The sequence below is a fragment of the Gambusia affinis genome, linkage group LG19, assembly GCF_019740435.1.
Source record: "Gambusia affinis linkage group LG19, SWU_Gaff_1.0, whole genome shotgun sequence".
NCBI lineage: Eukaryota > Metazoa > Chordata > Actinopteri > Cyprinodontiformes > Poeciliidae > Gambusia > Gambusia affinis.
The window spans coordinates 9,856,545-9,874,804 of NC_057886.1; the positions used below are offsets into that span (position 1 = coordinate 9,856,545).

General features: G+C 34.3%; 1 long non-coding RNA gene and 1 gene segment (V, D, J or C); both read left to right on the forward strand.

Moving 5' to 3' along the window:
• Nucleotides 1–4,171: 4,171 nt before the first annotated feature.
• LOC122822396 lies at nt 4,172–7,976 on the forward strand. The gene is made up of 3 exons (XR_006369138.1): nt 4,172–4,272; nt 5,806–6,090; nt 6,186–7,976. It is a non-coding gene; the product is annotated as an uncharacterized LOC122822396 (long non-coding RNA).
• Nucleotides 7,977–11,927: 3,951 nt separating this feature from the next.
• Nucleotides 11,928–12,519, forward strand: LOC122821979. The segment is given in 2 exon segments: nt 11,928–12,019; nt 12,104–12,519. Coding segments are annotated over 2 exon segments (465 nt in total).
• The last annotated feature ends 5,741 nt before the right edge of the window (nt 12,520–18,260 follow it).

The following is an 18,260-nucleotide window of genomic DNA, read 5'->3' on the forward strand; positions in this document are numbered from 1 at the left end:
GACTCTGACTGAATCTGAACCAGCAACAAAACGACATGGAGAATCCCACACTCTGACCTGTACATATGCAGGAATATCAGATACATATGCTGATATTAGCTGGATCAGACAGGCTGAAGGAAAAGGACTGGAATGGGTTTCTTTTATTTCTGCTCCCAGTGGAGACACTAAAAGTTATTCCCCATCTGTCCAGAACCGCTTCACCATCTCCAGAGACAACAACAAGGATCAAGTGTATCTGCAGATGAGCAGCTTGAGGACAGAAGACTCTGCAGTTTATTATTGTGCCCGAGAGACACAGTGACACAGGAAGCCTCAGAGCTGTACATAAACTCTGCAGCTGCAACTGAGAACCTGTGTTAGAAAACATGTTTAATTTTTTATGACATGAATCAGAGCTCAGACCCTGATAGAATATGAAACAGAGTTTAAAATATTTGAAGAATTCTACATAAAAGTGACCTGCACCATGTTTGCAATCACCCTTCACAACTGGACCAATAAAATACAAAGGTCAACTAAAAACATGCTTAGCAGTTCTAAAGACTCCTCAAATAAAACAGAATGAGCAGAAACAAAGAAACAACTGTGAATTAATCTGCTAGAGAGTAGACATAAGTCAAACTATCAACAACTATCAAAGAATAACTTATTTAATAACAAATGCTACATAAACCCACCAGGGGGAAGCCAAAGCAAAATGTTTTAATCTCAGCAAAGTTTTTTAATCTAAGCTAAAAAAAAATATATACCTATATACAAGATAAATTGAGATACTATGTTTTAAAGAAAGGTAGAGAACTTTCCATCTAAATGTATCCATGAAGTATTTTAAAAATGTTGATAAACATTTGTATTTTGTAGCAGAAAAATCAGTATCATACATCGACCTTTGTGAGATAAATAAGGACCTTCTTGCTCCTTTTTCGCTGCTGCAAAGTCACACAGCGCTTTGTAGATTGGATTAAGTGCTTTAAGGTTGCTAAGCAACCACAAATATTTTTTTCATCCCATTAAGATTTTATTCCAGTGTAACAAGCAGTCGCATGCCCAATCCCGTTGACATGTTTACCTAGTCTATATTTGAACGGGGAGGAGCCGATGCAAATTTCTTCATTTATCTTAATAGAACTCGAACCACCAAAATGATGTGCAACAACTTTTCACCATGACTTTAGTTGGGTGTGTTTCTCTTCTCCTGCTGTTTGCAGTTTCTGGTAAATATCAAACTTTTGGACTCTTCACAGAATTACTGTTCGGGCCTTTTTCTGATCACACAGTTTTCTTTCAGGTGGTTTTGGTCAGACCCTGACTGAATCTGAACCAGCAACAAAACGACATGGAGAATCCCACACTCTGACCTGTACATATGCAGGAATAGAAGATGGAAATGCTGATATTAGCTGGATCAGACAGGCTGAAGGAAAAGGACTGGAATGGGTTGCCCATATTTCTGCTCCCAGTGGAAGCACTAAACGTTATTCCCCGTCTGTCCAGAACCGTTTCACCATCTCCAGAGACAACAACAAGGATCAAGTGTATCTGCAGATGAGCAGCTTGAGGACAGAAGACTCTGCAGTTTATTATTGTGCTCGTAGATCCACAGTGACACAGGAAGCCTCAGAGCTGTACATAAACTCTGCAGCTGCAATTGTGACAATCTGTGGTAGAAAATATAAAAAAATATATTTTTTCTACTATCTATATAACTGTTTTGAAGCTAATCAGTTAGTATAAGCGAGAGAGAAAAAAATAAACATTATGAAATAAACAAAACATACATGTCATACAGTGTGGTGAGAGAGACGCTGTGGACCCAGGTTGTTGAGAATGAAGTGATGAATTTAATGATGAAACAAACAATAACCAATAATAACCAAAACATTTCAAAAATGGTTCATAGAAAATCATTGCTTTTTCTACATTTTCTGTTGTTCAGCTCTGAATTTCAAGTATTCTTTGTTTTTACAAAATATGACAGTCTTACTGAGGTTCTTCAGCAAAAGAACCTCAGCATTTAGCAGTCTGATGAGAATGATCTTATTTTTGCCACCATCTTAGAGCAATAAAACAATAATACTGATTTTATTATTTATGATATGAACTTCATGATTCTTTGTTATTCATCATGAATAACCTTTAAATCCATTTCAATGGATTTATCCATTTCTGACTGTTTCATTGGTCAACTCAACATGGCCTCATTCAGGCTTAACATGAACAACATAACATGCCTTTTCTCTCTACTGCATCAGAAGTATCATAGACAGACTATTTAATAATCAATTATTTCTTAAACTTAAGAAAATTCAGATTTTATTTTGCTAGACCCACTTCTCTGTCTTGCTAAATTAATGTATTTCAAATTTGCTTAATCTCATAAAACTAATAAACATCTAATTTTGGAGAAAATTATATTTAATAGTTAATGAAATTTTAAATAATTAAGTAACCCCAACAAAAACCTTACTTCTATTTTTGTGGTTTTGCTCCTACTTCTCTAAGAGGGGTTGAGGTTTTTGTATCAGGTCACACAGACATGTACCAATACAAAAAACTCAGCACACAAACCTGAGAGAAAAGTAATATTAAATAGAAAAAAACAAGTCGAAATCCAACATATAGTATTTGGACTATGAGGTAGGATTTTATTAATCTAATTCACATTTAAAAGTTGGTTATTCTGCTGTTTATAGTCATACAGTGCAGATATTCATATGTGCCAATTTTAATTTGCAGGATGTAAATTGAAATGCCATGAGAAAACTAATACATTGTTTCCACTATTGTTTTTGCAAATTGGGCTTATTCAAATAAAATGCAATGTAGGAGGAGCTTTTGTGAACCAGTTCTGGGGGAAATTTACTTTCCATGACATTAGAGGAAAACTGAGGGTCTGAAAATACACTGGCCACAGTTCAAACATGACTCACAAGCAGATGATCCTGTTTGTGGCTGCTGTGTTTATTTTGGCTGCTGAAGGTCAGAGCATCACTGAATCTGAACCTGCAACTAAAAAACCCGGAGAGTCTCACAGACTCACCTGTACAACCTCTGGATTTGATTTTAGAAACTCAGTGTGGGTTTGGGTCAGACAGGCTTCTGGCAAAGGACCAGAATGGATTGCTTTGGTGCACACAGCTAGTACACCCATCTATTATTCAGACTCAGTCCGGGGTAGATTCAGCATATCCAGAGACGACTCCAGCAGTAAAGTCTATCTCCAGATGAACAGTCTGAAGATGGAGGACTCAGCGGTGTATTACTGCGCTAGATAGACACAGTGAGGCAAAGTATCACAAGAGTCAGACAAAAACTACTTCCTCAGTTTACAACCACAATAAAGAGTGCATGGGTGTTTATTTAGTTTTTGCAAAAATCTATACAATTATTGCTTTTTCTATAGAAAATCTTAAGTATGCATAAGCTCTAAATGAGCTAATTTTATGCAAAAATCTATATAATTATTGTTTTTTTTTCTATAAAAAATCTTAAGTATACAGAAGCTCTAAATGAGCTGTTTAAGGAAATATTATAAATAGAAAATAGTTATACATGAACTCTGAATAAAAAGTGTTCATATTTTGGGTGATTAAGGCTGAAGAGATTGAACGAGAAAACAAGAGTTATTTTTTTTTAGGTTTGGTTTTCTGGCTTAAATAAAAGATTGTAAGTAATATTGAACAATAATGAGCCATATTCAAATATATACAAAATCAATGTTTATTTTTCTTTCCTTTGTCAGTTTTGGTTTATCTTCCCCTCTGGTTGGGTTGTAGGTTTTTGGACTGGGATTTCTCATAGTGATACATACGATAGTTGGGGGGTACGTGAGAGACACATAGAAATATCCCCATACAAAAACTCTCTGACAAAACAATGAGATTAACTACCTTGATTTTTGACAAAGAAAAATATAATGCTGTATTTAAATTATTTAAGTAGTGTGTGCAACTATTTTAATAAGGTGATTGACATTTAAAAGTTATTTTAAAACATTTTAAAAGTACTTTGGTGAAATACTATCTAAGTCTGTTTCATTATTGACTTTATCAGTAGACAATTCAAAATGTCTTTGCCAAAATTATAGCTATCCAAAGAACATCATAGTGAAGACATTTTTAATAGTGTTATTTCCAATTTTTTAAGTTTTAGATTTTTGCTTTTTTTCCTGCTGCTTCATGTTTTTGTTGAAGGAGTTATTGGAGATGTAGCACTGTGATTATGCTCTTGACTACTGGGGATCAGGGACCAAAGTCACTGTAAAGCCAGGTAAGACAATCTAAAGTTATTATTTACCAGATATTGTTTTTCTGTTTGTTTATGTATTTGTTTTATTCTGACACTTTGTGCAAAATTTCTCGTTCTGTGATGGTGTTATGTCACTGGCAATGGTAAAGTGAACGCTGAAATCTTGCTATCATTAAAAGAAATAACTGCAGAAAGTGCGGATCTTCATTTAATTTAATTGTTCTCAAATTATTATTATTAGTGATTAGTTTCCGTTGTCTTAATTGTTAAAGTTGAAAATAACGTAATTTCTGTTAATAGATAATAAATCAACAAAAGATAAATTAGAAATAATCTGTAACTATAAAATTCCTCAGGATCAGCAAGGTAACAGCGAAATAACTATTGAATTTTGATATGACTTTATGTCGGAAAAAAAATGATAAGATATTCATCAATGGTGCAAAGATATATCATGAAGACGCTTAGACTCTCTGCTGTATAAATATTTTCGTAAGTCACATTCTTAAGCTCCTTTTTAAATTCCAGTGAACTGGAACATCCATTGAAAACTTATAAGACGGCGCAGCGGTAAAATAATCCTTCCCGCAACACAATTCTTAGATTCACTGCAAAAAACCCCAAAACAAAACAACAAAAAAAAACCATTGCGTTTTTATATGAGCTCTCGCTATTCGGAATAATGTCAATTTAGCCCTCAGAGTTCAATGTTTCTCTGAATTCTACGTGAATTTATGTATCCGGTGATCGTAATTTGCTATTTGAACGATGCTGTATTAAGAACCAGCTTTGTATACGCTGAAATGTCTCTGCGCGATTCTGAGCATTAAAGCCAATAAATCAGAATTGACCTCATAATTGACGGGATGATTACACTCTTTTGTTTCACCCGACAACAACAACAACAACAAAAAAACAATATATCGATGCATTTCTATTGTTTTCTGTTGTGCTCAGTGGAAAATATTAAATACTGAAAAGGTGTATATATTTTTCTTCACTGATTCTGCAGAAGCACGGCGCCCAGACATTTAAAGCCTCATAAATGTCATCTGATTATTATGATCATCAGAATTTCCCAATAAATTTGATTATAAGACGTAATAACATCTACTTAATAACACGGACTTTTGCATGCAGTTAATAAATAGAAACCAATTAAAGCAAAAACGATTATTCAAAATCATGACAAACACTTTGAACATGTGGAACATTTAGCGTTTTACTATCTGCAAAATGTCTGTAAATATTTATGAAAGTATAAGAGTGAATCCTATTTTTTCGCTCAAAATTGTCGACGTTCAATATTTAGAACAATATACAAACTTACAATTGAATTCATGTGGTTAATGCACAGCTACTTTTAAATTAAATGAAAAAAATACTTCACTATCTCTAAATTGAAATATTGTTTTAACTCATATCCAAAGTTCTCTATTGGATATGAAAACTTTGTTCAGATGCTTCAAAATGCATAGTAACCATTTTGTAATGTTTTTTCTGGATATCAGTATCAGTTTTCAGACTGAAATCTCTTATTTTGCTCCTGTTCAGGTGATTCCTCTCAGACTCTGTCCCTCTTCGTCCTCCGCCCCCAGCAGACGTCTGGTGACCCCCTGAACTCAGCGGACCAACTCAGTCAAGAAGTCTGTCTGGCAACAGATTTCCGTCCAAAGGAGGTTGTGGATGGGAAAGGGGGTCCGGCCAACGTGAGCACGGATGATGCTGCTCTGCCAAAGAACCAAAACCACTTTGATGAATTCAATAACAAAAACATCCACTCCTGTGGGATGAACGGGAACATCAGCAACAATGATGAATGTGGAGACTTTGATCCAGGTGAGTCTGATCTCTTCCTGTCTCAGTTTGGTTCCATCTCTGATCGCTGCTGTTTGTGTTCAGTTCAGTCTGAACTCTGTTTCTCTGTCATCCAGAAAAAGCCAAGCTGAACTTCTACCTGCTGCTGATGAACGGAGTCCGAGTGGTGTTCACCAAAGCTCTGGCCTTCAGCACCGTCCTCACCATCAGAGGCCTGCTCTTCTGAAACTGAGCCTTCAAGGCCACCATACTGGCCATGACAAAACCTGTCGAATAATTGTTTCTATTAGCTCATTGGAACACATTTACTCCATTTATTTTACCAAATTGTTTACGGGTTTTTGTCATGAGTAAAAGAAAAGGCAGCAGCCTGTAAAATCCTGAATATTAAATGTAAACAGTTTTATTACTAATAGATACAGATCTGAAGCTATCACAGAGAAAACATGAAAAAAATTAAACCCAGATAAAAGTTACAATTCATAAAGTTGTCTTTAGTTACCAAATTTGACAACAATAAAGGAGAAATGGCCTCATAACTGAAAAAATTAACTTCCTGTTGATCTTCTAATTTTTCTTACATTCTCAATAATGTTTCCTATCAATTTTTTATGCTTTACTATGTATACACTGGTTTTCAATTAAAACATGTATTTCAAATTATATTCTAAGTAAAAAAAATGTTTCAAGACACATTTTGAATTAAAAAATGTAAATAAAATTCAAATGGATCTGAATATCAGATAAGAACAATCATATTTATGCAAATAAATGCGAATATCTACAACATATTTAGAAAAACAGAAAAGATCTATTAAGATAGTTTACAAAATATCCCCACTGAAACAATTTTATTTGCTTCTGCTTCATTGTTCTATATTGTAATGAATAAAAATGAAAATGAATAATAGGTAGGTTTGTTCATTTAAGTTATGGATAAGTTGCATGGAAATATTTATTCACTAAATGTCTTTTTTTCAAAAATTAAGAGCTGCAAATAAAATATTCCAGATTTATCACTTTATCAGTCAGAAATGTATGTTTGCTTTTGTGTATTCAGATGTTTTTATTTAATATTTCAAACTTACTGAAGCTTCTCAAGCAAGTAAAGTCCAAACTTAACTTGGACTGTGTAAAGTTTTCAAACTTTACTCAGTCTTTCACCCCTCACTCCTCCACTCAGGTAATTTTCAGCACAAATTACATGTTTTAATAGTAAACTTGATGAATCAGAGACTGCATCTTAAACCTCACCTCAGCTTTTAGCACAGCAGTTTCATCAGTTGAAGCCACGTCTCAACAGGAAGCTGAAAATCTGACAGAAACCAAACAGCAGCTCAGTTTCACAGGGACAGAAAACACTCTGGTTAACCTCAGCGCCGCTCCTTTCTTCTCTTCTCAGAACCTACAGAATCTTTTCACATCTGTTGATTTAAGTCGTTGCAGATTTTCATGGTTACACCCGTCTTTAAAACAAATACAATTAATTGTTCTGCTACAATCTTTGTTTCCAGTCTTAAATCGTCTAGAGTACTTTTTTCTTTTCTTTGTAGATTTTCTCTAAGAATTCATGTCGGTGACAATTACCAATGTTTACCTGCAGGCTTGCTAGATGGTAAAAAAAAAAAAAAAAAAAAAAAACAGCAGTTCTGAAATGATGAATGTTCTAAAAATATTCATTACATAGAAACTTTATTTTCCTCAGTTGGGAACCTTTCATGGATAAAACAGCACATGAATTATGACTAAATGAAGTGAAGTAAACATTAGTTTGGAACTCTGCTTTTATACTTAACATTACTTTTCTTCAGCACCTTAAATAAATAACTAAATGAGATAAACATTTGGATTTTTGAGGACATTTCAGTGTTTTCTGTCTTGTGAAAGAAAATGAGGTTTATCACATCACGTTTTTTAAAAAACTAGATAGAACCTCATGTTTTAGTCTACAAACCCAAATATACCAGAGCTCAGATCAGTTTTTACCTCATCACAAATACAGAATATATGGGAAGATAAAAAAAACAAAACAATCTGTGCTCTACCATATACAATAATTTCAGATTAGGGTGGCTCAAGCCTTTGTAGAAACTGTGGAAGCTGCCAAACTTAAAATGCTTTCAGCTTTACATTTGCTTTGAATGTTCTCCTGTCTTATCCCCCATACAGGCCCAGCCTTTCTACCATTAATGTTTTTCTTTCAGGGCAGTCGAAGCAGAAAATGAAAAACTCCCATCAGATCTTCAATATCAACATGTTTTCTACCTCTGCTGTTGCTGCATGATGTGTCTCCAGTGAACCTGTTACATCTCTACAAGCTCCAACAACACTGTGTTTATTTTGATGCACTAACAAATATTCAGGTTTAAAAGAGTGACCAAATGAGCCAACGTGACTTATTTTGCCAGCTGCTGGATGAAGCAGGTCCAGGATGAATAAAAAAGTTCAGTGTCGTTTTCTTTTTCTTGTAAAAAAGTGTCTGTTTACACTGCTTGCCTGAACAATTATATTACGACTTTATCAACCAGAGGAGGCGCTCTTAGACCATAACTGACTTCAACACAGTTGAAAGGGGAAAAAAAAACTTTGAGCTACATGTTATAAATATTATCTGTGGCGAATGATACCAACATTGTTGTTAAACTGTTCTTAAAATGTTTCTATGTTTCACATCACTTTTTTAAGCCAGTGTATGTTTGCTGTTTTTTAATCATCATAAAACAATTACATTAGGACAAATTCTCAGACAAATATAATTGGTGCTCAATATGGAATATTTATTAAATTTTACTTTAATTGTAACAAATACATATTTTATGTCAGGCTTAAAAAACACAATGTGTTCAATATGTGAAAAAAATGAAAGCTCCAAATGTTCTTCACTGATAGTTTCTGATGGTAAAAATTAGAGAAAAATTTGAAGATGCACAAAATTTTATCATCAGTGTGTTAATAAAATTCTATTCATTCAACATTTTCATCTGATCTAGTGTTTTAGATTAAGATTTTAGCAAAAATCAATTTAACAAAGATATAACTGGTAATTGATTTACTTGAAAATGGTTATAAGAAACATAAATACATATATTACTTTAAAATATTTTTCCAGACCTGTTGCAGGTCTGCAGTAAAATGGTAAAGTCTAATCTGTTTGAAAATAACTCTTAGACTGTGCTGACAGTTACCTGTGGGGCTGTTTAGTCTCCTGAAGTTAAATTATTTTTGTCATTTTGTTTTGGTCTCATTTGGATATTTCATCATTTTCTATATGCCTCAAGTCCTTAAGTCAATAAATGTGGTACAACCTGGCGTCACAACTACTCGAATGAATCTGGCATAAATTATTTTCCTTCAGTGGGAGGAGCTAATGCAAACCCTTAATGTTTTGTCTTCTTATATCTGAATTGAGGTTCATGCAGAGAATCAGTTGCAAACCTTGAGGGACAGAGACAAAATGGTTTCCATAAAGATCAGACCTGAGGTTGTGATTGCTTTTCTTATTCTGTTATTGAACTGGATAGGTGAGAATAAAGACTGGTTCAAGTTAATTCTAATGTGATTAATCTGTCATTATTTGACCTCAGTAGCTAACCAACTTTCTGCCTACAGGAACTGATGGTCAAACACTGACTGAATCTGAATCAGTGGTCAAAACACCTGGAGAATCCCACAGACTGACCTGCACACATTCAGGGTTTAGTGTTAATCCCTGGATTGCTTGGATCAGACAGGTTTCAGGAAAAGGACTGGAGTGGATCTCAACTATTGACAGTGGTGGTAGCAGCGCCTACTCTCAGTCAGTGAGAGGCCGATTCACCATCTCCAGAGAAGACAGCAGAAGTGAGGTGTATCTGCAGATGAACAGTTTATCTGTTGAGGATTCTGCGGTTTATTATTGTGCTAGAGATCCACAGTGAGACAGAAAGTAGAAACACTGAACAAAAACCTGCCAGTGAATGACTAACAGCCACCACTGGAGGAGCTACAGCACCTTTTACACAGCACTTTTCACATATATTGATGCATTTTTCTGTTCAGAAATTAAACAGAAGTATCAAATTAAAATCAAATCAAATTTTATTTGTACGGCACCCTTCAGAAACAAGGCACTTCAAAGTGCTTTACATCATAAAACATACAAAGTGATACAATAGACAGGCAACAATTGAAACATTACATTTTGCCATTGTTATACATCAGAATGAGTGTATTAATGTCTCAAATACAATAACTCAGAACATATAGATGAACCTCAACACTGACTCGTTTCTCATTCCTTCCAACAAATTGCAAATCCTGTTGAACATCCATCAGTTGCTTCCATGCAACTCTCTGCTGTTTCATAACATTACAATTTGCATAGATCATCAGTCAGAACTAATTATGCTGAAGAATAATGAAAAGACATTCCCTAAAAAACTAATAGTCCTTGCTTCATAACTTGAGTCAGTTCTTTTTTATTTCATAATGGGGAGGAGTTTATGCAAACCCAGAAGTCTTCTACTTCTATTTATGATGCCGTTGATCCTGAGTGAACAGACTTGACTTCAACATGAAAGGTTACAGGACAGGCCTGCTGCTTCTGGCTATCTGCTGGACAGGTGGAGATTATCACTGATTATTGTTCATTTACACAATCACTACAGTGTCCTTTCACTCCTAAAAGAAGTTGTCTTATTTTATTGTACTTACAGGTATTGATGGTCAAACTCTGACACAGTCTGAGTCAGTTCTTAAAACACCTGGAGAATCCCACAAACTGACCTGTACAACCTCTGGACTCTCATTCAGTAGGTACTGGATGAACTGGATCAGACAGGCTCCTGGGAAAGGCCTGGAATGGGTTGCTACTGAAGCTCGAGGTACCCAGTACTACTCACAGTCAGTCCAGGGCAGGTTTACTGTCTCCAGAGACAATGGCAGAGAGCAGCTGTTTCTGCAGATGAACAGCCTGAAGACTGAAGATTCTGCTGTTTATTATTGTGCCAGAGACTCACAGTGACTGAAGTGGGTTAAGCAGCTGTGCAAAAACCTCAAATGCAACTATTATATGCTACTTGGAAAGAAATACTACTACTACTAATAATACGTGGAATAGATGCCAAATAAATGCAAGAGGCCGTTCTGCTATGGACCATTCAAATACTTTGATGAGTACGTGGCTGAACACCAGGCAGAGATTAAACTTGAGAGACCTGGTTGACCCCTTTATGAATGAACCAACAATAAACGAAGAAATGCTAAGAAAAACAAATAGTAATACACAAATTAATAATAAAAACACTTTGTACTGGAACACATTATTAAAAATATTTTTAAAGACATACTAATATTTTGAAGCATTTATTTCTGTTAATTATGATTAGCTAACATGACATTTAAGATTGGAATACTACATGAGATCAATAAATAAAAAAAAAAGATTAATACAGAAATGAAAGGCTTGTTTACAGTTTTTCTCTGTAAATAAACTTTGGTTCAGAAAATAATTGACGTTTTAAAAACTACTTGTTCAAACTTCAAATCATTGTGTCACTTGTGCAAGTCATTACATACAATTCTCCTGTTTCCGAATCCATGCTGCCTGTTTATATGAATTGTTTTGAGAAAACTTACTGTTTTGCAAATGTCAAACTGCATCTTAGACCATCCATAGAAACTGAGGGAACCTGTATTGTGTTTAATTTCTATAAATTAGAAATGTTCAACTCTGCTTTGCTTTAGTTTCTCCTGTTATCTAAACCTGAAGTTACATCCTGGTTTTAACCTGCAGTATCAGGGGAGGTCCTATGCAAAGCAAAGCATCAGCAGGTTATCATACAGAATATAACTGAGCAGAACAAGCAATTTTAGCTTGTTCCTAATTACACCAATCAGCTCTAAGCAGGTTTTTGCCCTAAGATGGAAAAAACAGCAATCTGGAGTTTTCTTTTTGTTGTTTTTATTCACAGTGAGGTTTTCAGTTTATTATTTTGATATTTATCTGATTATTTAAAGCTCTGGCAGCTAATGATGCTATTTTTTTTTCTTCCAGGAGCCTGGAGTCAGATCAAACTGGAGCAGTCAGCCTCTGAGATGAAGAAACCTGGCGAGACAGTGAAGATGTCTTGTGTTATTTCTGGTTACAGCATGACAAGCTATAATATCCACTGGATTAGACAGAGACCTGGGAGAGCTCTGGAGTGGATGGGGTGGATGTACACTGGAAGGAATGATCCCACCTATGCCAGTTCCTTCCAAAGTCGTTTCATCATGACTGAAAATGTCCCCAGCAGCACCCAGTACCTGGAGATCAAGAGTCTGACAGCAGAAGATTCTGCTGTTTATTTCTGTGCTCGAAGAGACACAGTGACTGAAAGCAGAGGAACAGCTGCACAAAAACCTCGACAGCAAACAACAACAATGTGGAGCCTTGCTCAGACACTTGGTTTTATGGCTAATGAATATTGACTGAATATATTGATGAATGTCATTTTTTTGCATTTGTTTTAGTTTTTTATGATGAATACTGGTTAAAACATTTAACTCTAAATTAGTTCAGAAATTGTATTTAGTAAAGCGAAAATACAAAAAATTATAATTGGACTGTTAATAATAATTAAGCATTATTCTAAATATATATGCTTTGTTGATTCAGACAAATAAATTGAAAGAAGGTGTGTTTTTGAAAGAGGTAACAGGTGAAAATGGTTGTAAAATTGAATACTGTATCTCTGCCAAATAGAGATTAATCGTTTCCATTTATGCAATACTTTTCACATCTCACTATTTCACAGTGAGAGTGAAATAGTGAGACACAGGTCTCCCACCAGGCATAAAATGTCTGGACAAAGATAAATAATTATTTTTTTATAGTCATTATTATTTTTAAAACCAGGAAAGTTTGAATAAATATGCCTCAGTACTGCTCAGAAATACAACTCTGTTTTCTTAAAAATATATTTTGTGCAAAACACAAATACTCCAAATCTTTGCACAAAAACATTTTCAGAAAATTGCTGCACTTTTAAGTATATTTCTCTTATTTTCTTCTCATCTTTTGAGAGCTTTATTGTCCCATGGAAGGCTGAAGTAAAACAGGTTGTTTTTCAGTCTTCAGAAGATTTTTCAGCTGAGGTAATTTTAATACAAATGTCAAAAAAACATCGACAGTCTGACTTAGCTGGAGAGCCCACCATGCATGCCACAGGAGAAGTCTAGACTGAAGGTGGCATCATTTACATAATCAAGAACATCTTCAAAAACATGACAGAAGGACAGACTAGTTTGAGGGAGATAATGCTGCAGCAAGTCGCTTTTATAAACAAAAAAACAAACAAACAAACAAATCTTTCATGTTAGTTAAACAAGCAAATTTGAATAAAGGAGCAAATTTCAACTACAGTCTTAATTATGTTGGGTGGTTGTGTTTTACCTTCATTGACAGTGACGTAGGTTTTTGTAATAGAGTCTGTCACAGTGATCGGGGCACAATGGTACACACCCATTCAAAAACCTCAGCACAAACATATGAGAAAATATTATTATTATTATTATTATTATTATTATTATTATTATTATTATTATTATTATTATTATTATTATTATTATTATTATTATTATTATTATTATTATTATTATTATTATTATTATTATTATTATTATTATTATATGTGCAGTAAACCAGTATATATTTTCTGTATAAATATTGAAGTAAGCTGTCTGGTTATTAATGTTGAAAATCTGTTTTAGTGTAAAGATACATGAGATTAATAAATGCTCATTTTTTACTAAAACGTGATTAACAACAAATCCAAATAAGCTATCAATACATTAGAACAAAAATTCCACACAATCTAACAGAGTCCTTTGTGTTTTTTGAAAAGTTGTAGGTTTTGTTTGTTTATTATTTGGCATGTTTCAGCTTCCTCATGTTTTTGTTCAGGAAGTCAGTGAAGATGTAGCACCGTGACTACGGCTTTGATTACTGGGGAGATGGAACTGAAGTTACTGTTGAACCAGGTAAGATCTTTTAATCACATCAATAATTCTTCATTTTGATTCGTTTATTAGTTGCTGATAATTTATAAATAACATGAAAACCTTAATGATTATTGATTTAAATGATTATCCTTTCTTTACCTTATGCATGACTTTTCAGTTTGTTAAAGAAAATCTCATTTCAACATAGACGTTGTTGAAGATATGGGTTGCGATAGAAAAGCCGACAACATGTTTTGTTTTGAATATTAGTAACTGAAAAAGAAAAACGCTCATAGAGCTTCATTTTTTTTTTTTTTTTTTTTTAGCAGTCGTTATAATCATAAAATCTTTCATAAATTCACTGTCTCAAAATCTTACAGTGTTCCTCAAATCAGTTAAAACAGTCAGCGGATAAAAATATTTTAAAAAGGTCTCAGTCAACAAAAATTGTTGAACAACTTGAAACGTTGATATTTCATAAGATTTTGTACAGAAAACAGACTTTAACTGGGTCAAAAATAGACGGATATTCAATGCACATATCCGCATGGAATATACGCGGATATATGCATTGATATATGCATATATCCATATTACATTACATATTAATGTAATATTATTACACTAAAGTAATAATATTACATTATTATGTAGGCTAATACTGTTTCAAAGCCATTCTGTTGTATCACAAAAATTTTGTTATTTTTATGTTTTGGGGCTATAGATTAGACCGAGGTAGGTATTTGAAAGTGGTTCAAGTCTCCCGAGTTGACGTGACCAGAACAAAACTCTCCAGTTAAATGACTCATTTTCCAGGAGCCCGTTGGATCGAAAAGACGGGCAGACGGCGCGGCGACCGCTGCAGGATATTCTTAAACATTTTGTAGCCAAAGGCTTTCATATGTGAATTACATGATGCCGAATACTCTGGAGCGCCCAGAAAAAAAAAATCCATCAAAGCTAAATAATCGTTCCCGTTTTGACTCTTTGGTCCGAACAGCAGAGATGTGGGCTGCCTTTTCTCACTAATCTAAACACAATTTCAAACCCCCTAAGACTTTCTGCCCGGCGAAAAAAAAGAGATACTCGCTAGAGAAAATATTTACAGCTAAGTGTGTTAATTATGTTAATTAAATGTTTATATGAGAAAAAAAAATCCTCAGATGGAATGAAAATAAAAAAGAAACAAAGAACAATAATTTTATTCAAATATACACGCTACTAATAAAACTGTTGATGTATTATGCACGTTTCTTTTGGGCTTTGCTGCTCAAGTTGTAAAATCACGATAGGTTGTTCTAAATGACACAAAGTAAAACTGATGCGGCTGCAGGAAAAGAAAAATTTGAATTTAAACTTTCCTTAAAAATTATTGAATCAATGAGTAAAAAAGCTCTAAATTGCAACATAATCAGTGATCCAGACCAATTTCGATCTACTTCACTCATTGAACGCTTTCTGGACGTTTGGAGCAAAATGAGCACGTTTATAGAAATGTCACAGAAAATCTCTACATTTATGAATAATAATAGGGTTTCAATAATAATAGGGTTTCTCCAAATAGGATTTTTCATTGAGAAACAAAATTGACAGATTTTTCTTCTTTATTCAAAGGCGCAATCCTAATTTGAGCAATATTCTATAAAAGAAATCTTAAGATTTTACTTTGAAAATATTTAAATGAATATATAAAATAATGTAGTGAATCAATTAAACTTTATTTGAAGAAGATTTTTTTTCTATAGAAAAGTGTGAAACAGTTGCACATGTTGAAAAGGTAAATTCGCAATAAAATTGTGTGTATAGATACTGCAGCGTGAAACCCCACATATTTATTAAAGAAAATCATCTAAGAGAAGACATTTCATACTAAAAGTGTTATAAAATACAATAGAAATAAAATAGTAACACATAAATAGATGATATATTATTACCATAGTCAAATTGTATGCAATTTGAAAATTACATTTACGTAATCATAACTTGCACTAAAATTTATGTATATAAAACATTTTCAGTTTTATAACAGCATTAAGAATGGTTCTGCTTTTATTTTGCTCACAGTTTGAAAACAGATGTGAAAGAAAAATGTGTTGAGTAAAGTCCAAGCAGAATCTAAAGGTATTGATCAAACTACACCTTAAAGAACAAAAAAATAATAAAATGAAAACAACAAAATAGTGGCCTTTTTATAGAGGTTTCTCTGGAAGTCAGTCTGAAATTTCAAACTGATGTCTCCTCTTATTTTGTTCCTGTGCAGTTGATTCCCCTCAGACTCCGTCCCTCTTCGTTCTCAGTCCTCTGTCGACTTCCGATTTCCCTCTGAAGTCAGCAGACGACCTCGGTCCAAACGTCTGTCTGGTCACAAATTTCCGTCCAAAGGGGGGAGACGTGGTTCTGAATGGAAAAGGGGGTCCGGACATCGTGAACACTGATAAAGCTGTTCTGTCAAAGAACAACACCTACAACTTTGCTGCATTCAGCAACGAAACCATCTACTCCTGTGGGATGAACGGAACCTTCGCCAACAATGAAGCTGGTACCACAGAAATAAAGCTCTGTCTAAGTTTAATCAAACTGAAATTTTTAGCTCCTAAAATAATGTTTATGTGATTAATTCACCACCTGTCTTTTCTGTCTCTAATCAGATGATGAATGTGGCAGCATTTATCCAGGTGAGTCTGATCTCTTCCTGTCTCAGTTTGGTTCCATCTCTGATCACTGCCGTTTGTGTTCAGTTCAGTCTGAACTCTGTTTCTCTGTCGTCCAGAAAAAGCCAAGCTGAACTTCTACCTGCTGCTGATGAACGGAGTCCGAGTGGTGTTCACCAAAGCTCTGGCCTTCAGCACCGTCCTCACCATCAGAGGCCTGCTCTTCTGAAACTGAGCCTTTTAGGCCACCATAGTCTGTCAGAATCCCACCAATATGTTGAATCCATGCAGCAGGAGACTCATTTTGTTTGGCATAACTGAGAATCAAATTAGATACACAGAAACAATACAGTATTGTTTCTTTTTTCTTCAATTTACAAATGTTTACTTTTACAATTGAAATGTGCTTACTTTTAAAACTATCAGATGCAGCAGTGGTGCAGAGGCAAAGCTCACAATGCATGTATGTGAGCATCACAGGTTTGAGCCTTTCCAAATGTCTTCCCTCTCTTTTCCTGTCCACTCTGTTAAATAAAGGCTTCCAGAACCAAAAAAACCCTTTCAAAAACAGTTTATTCAATTTAAATCCAACTTTCTGAAACCACCAAAGTGTAATTGTTTTGAAGATTGAGTTCTGGAATATAAATGTATTTTTCTATTTTGGTTTTTCATATAAAAATAATTAGTTTTTTTTGTCTGTCTTCATCTTTCTTTTATCCTTCAAACATAGCTACCTTTCTCATTTAACTCTGTTCAAAGACTTTTTTCAGTCATCATGCTGCCCCCCACATTTAGTTTATTCAGGTTATTTCCAGTAATAAATGTGTCAATGATGAACTCGATGATGCAGAAACCCCAGTGAGAGATCAGCCTCACTGCAGAGTTTTTAGCCGAGACGTTTCATCAGTTAAACCCTCGCATCAACAGGAAGCCGACAGAAACTAAACATCCTCTCAGTTTCACATGTACAGAAAATAATGTGGTTAGTTTGAGCTCTGCTTGTGTTTTCTGACCACACAGTGTACACAATCTTTAATATCTGTTGACTTCAGTCACAGCAGCTCCTGTCTATTAATCAAATATTGTGTATTGTTCTCACTAAAAAGAGCCAGATCTTTCATTTGCTTTTTTTGCAGGTTTGTTATAGTATAGCCTTTCATTTCAGAGCAAAATTATAATCTTGAAAATTGCTTTCATTGTCTTTTCTTTAAATGTTTCTTGACAACTTGAATGAAAATAACGCAATTAAAAACACTTTGAAACAAAAGTTGATCAAAAAATACTTAATGAAAAGTTTCTGAACAATTTTATGACTTCTTGTTTCTTTTTACTTTGTGTTATGTGGGCTCACATGACCTGACGAATTAAAAAAAAAACAATCTTTGGAAGAAGCACAGAAAAAAAATGGGTAGCAGAATGATAACCTTCTACAGAATTAAATAACACAGTGAAACGATGAATGTAATTTTCATATTATGCTCACAGCTTGACTGATTTATATCAAGGTTGTTCTTGGATACTGTTTTTCATTTGGTGAGAAGCAAAATCTTACCAACTCAAGTAGCAACAAGCACTTGA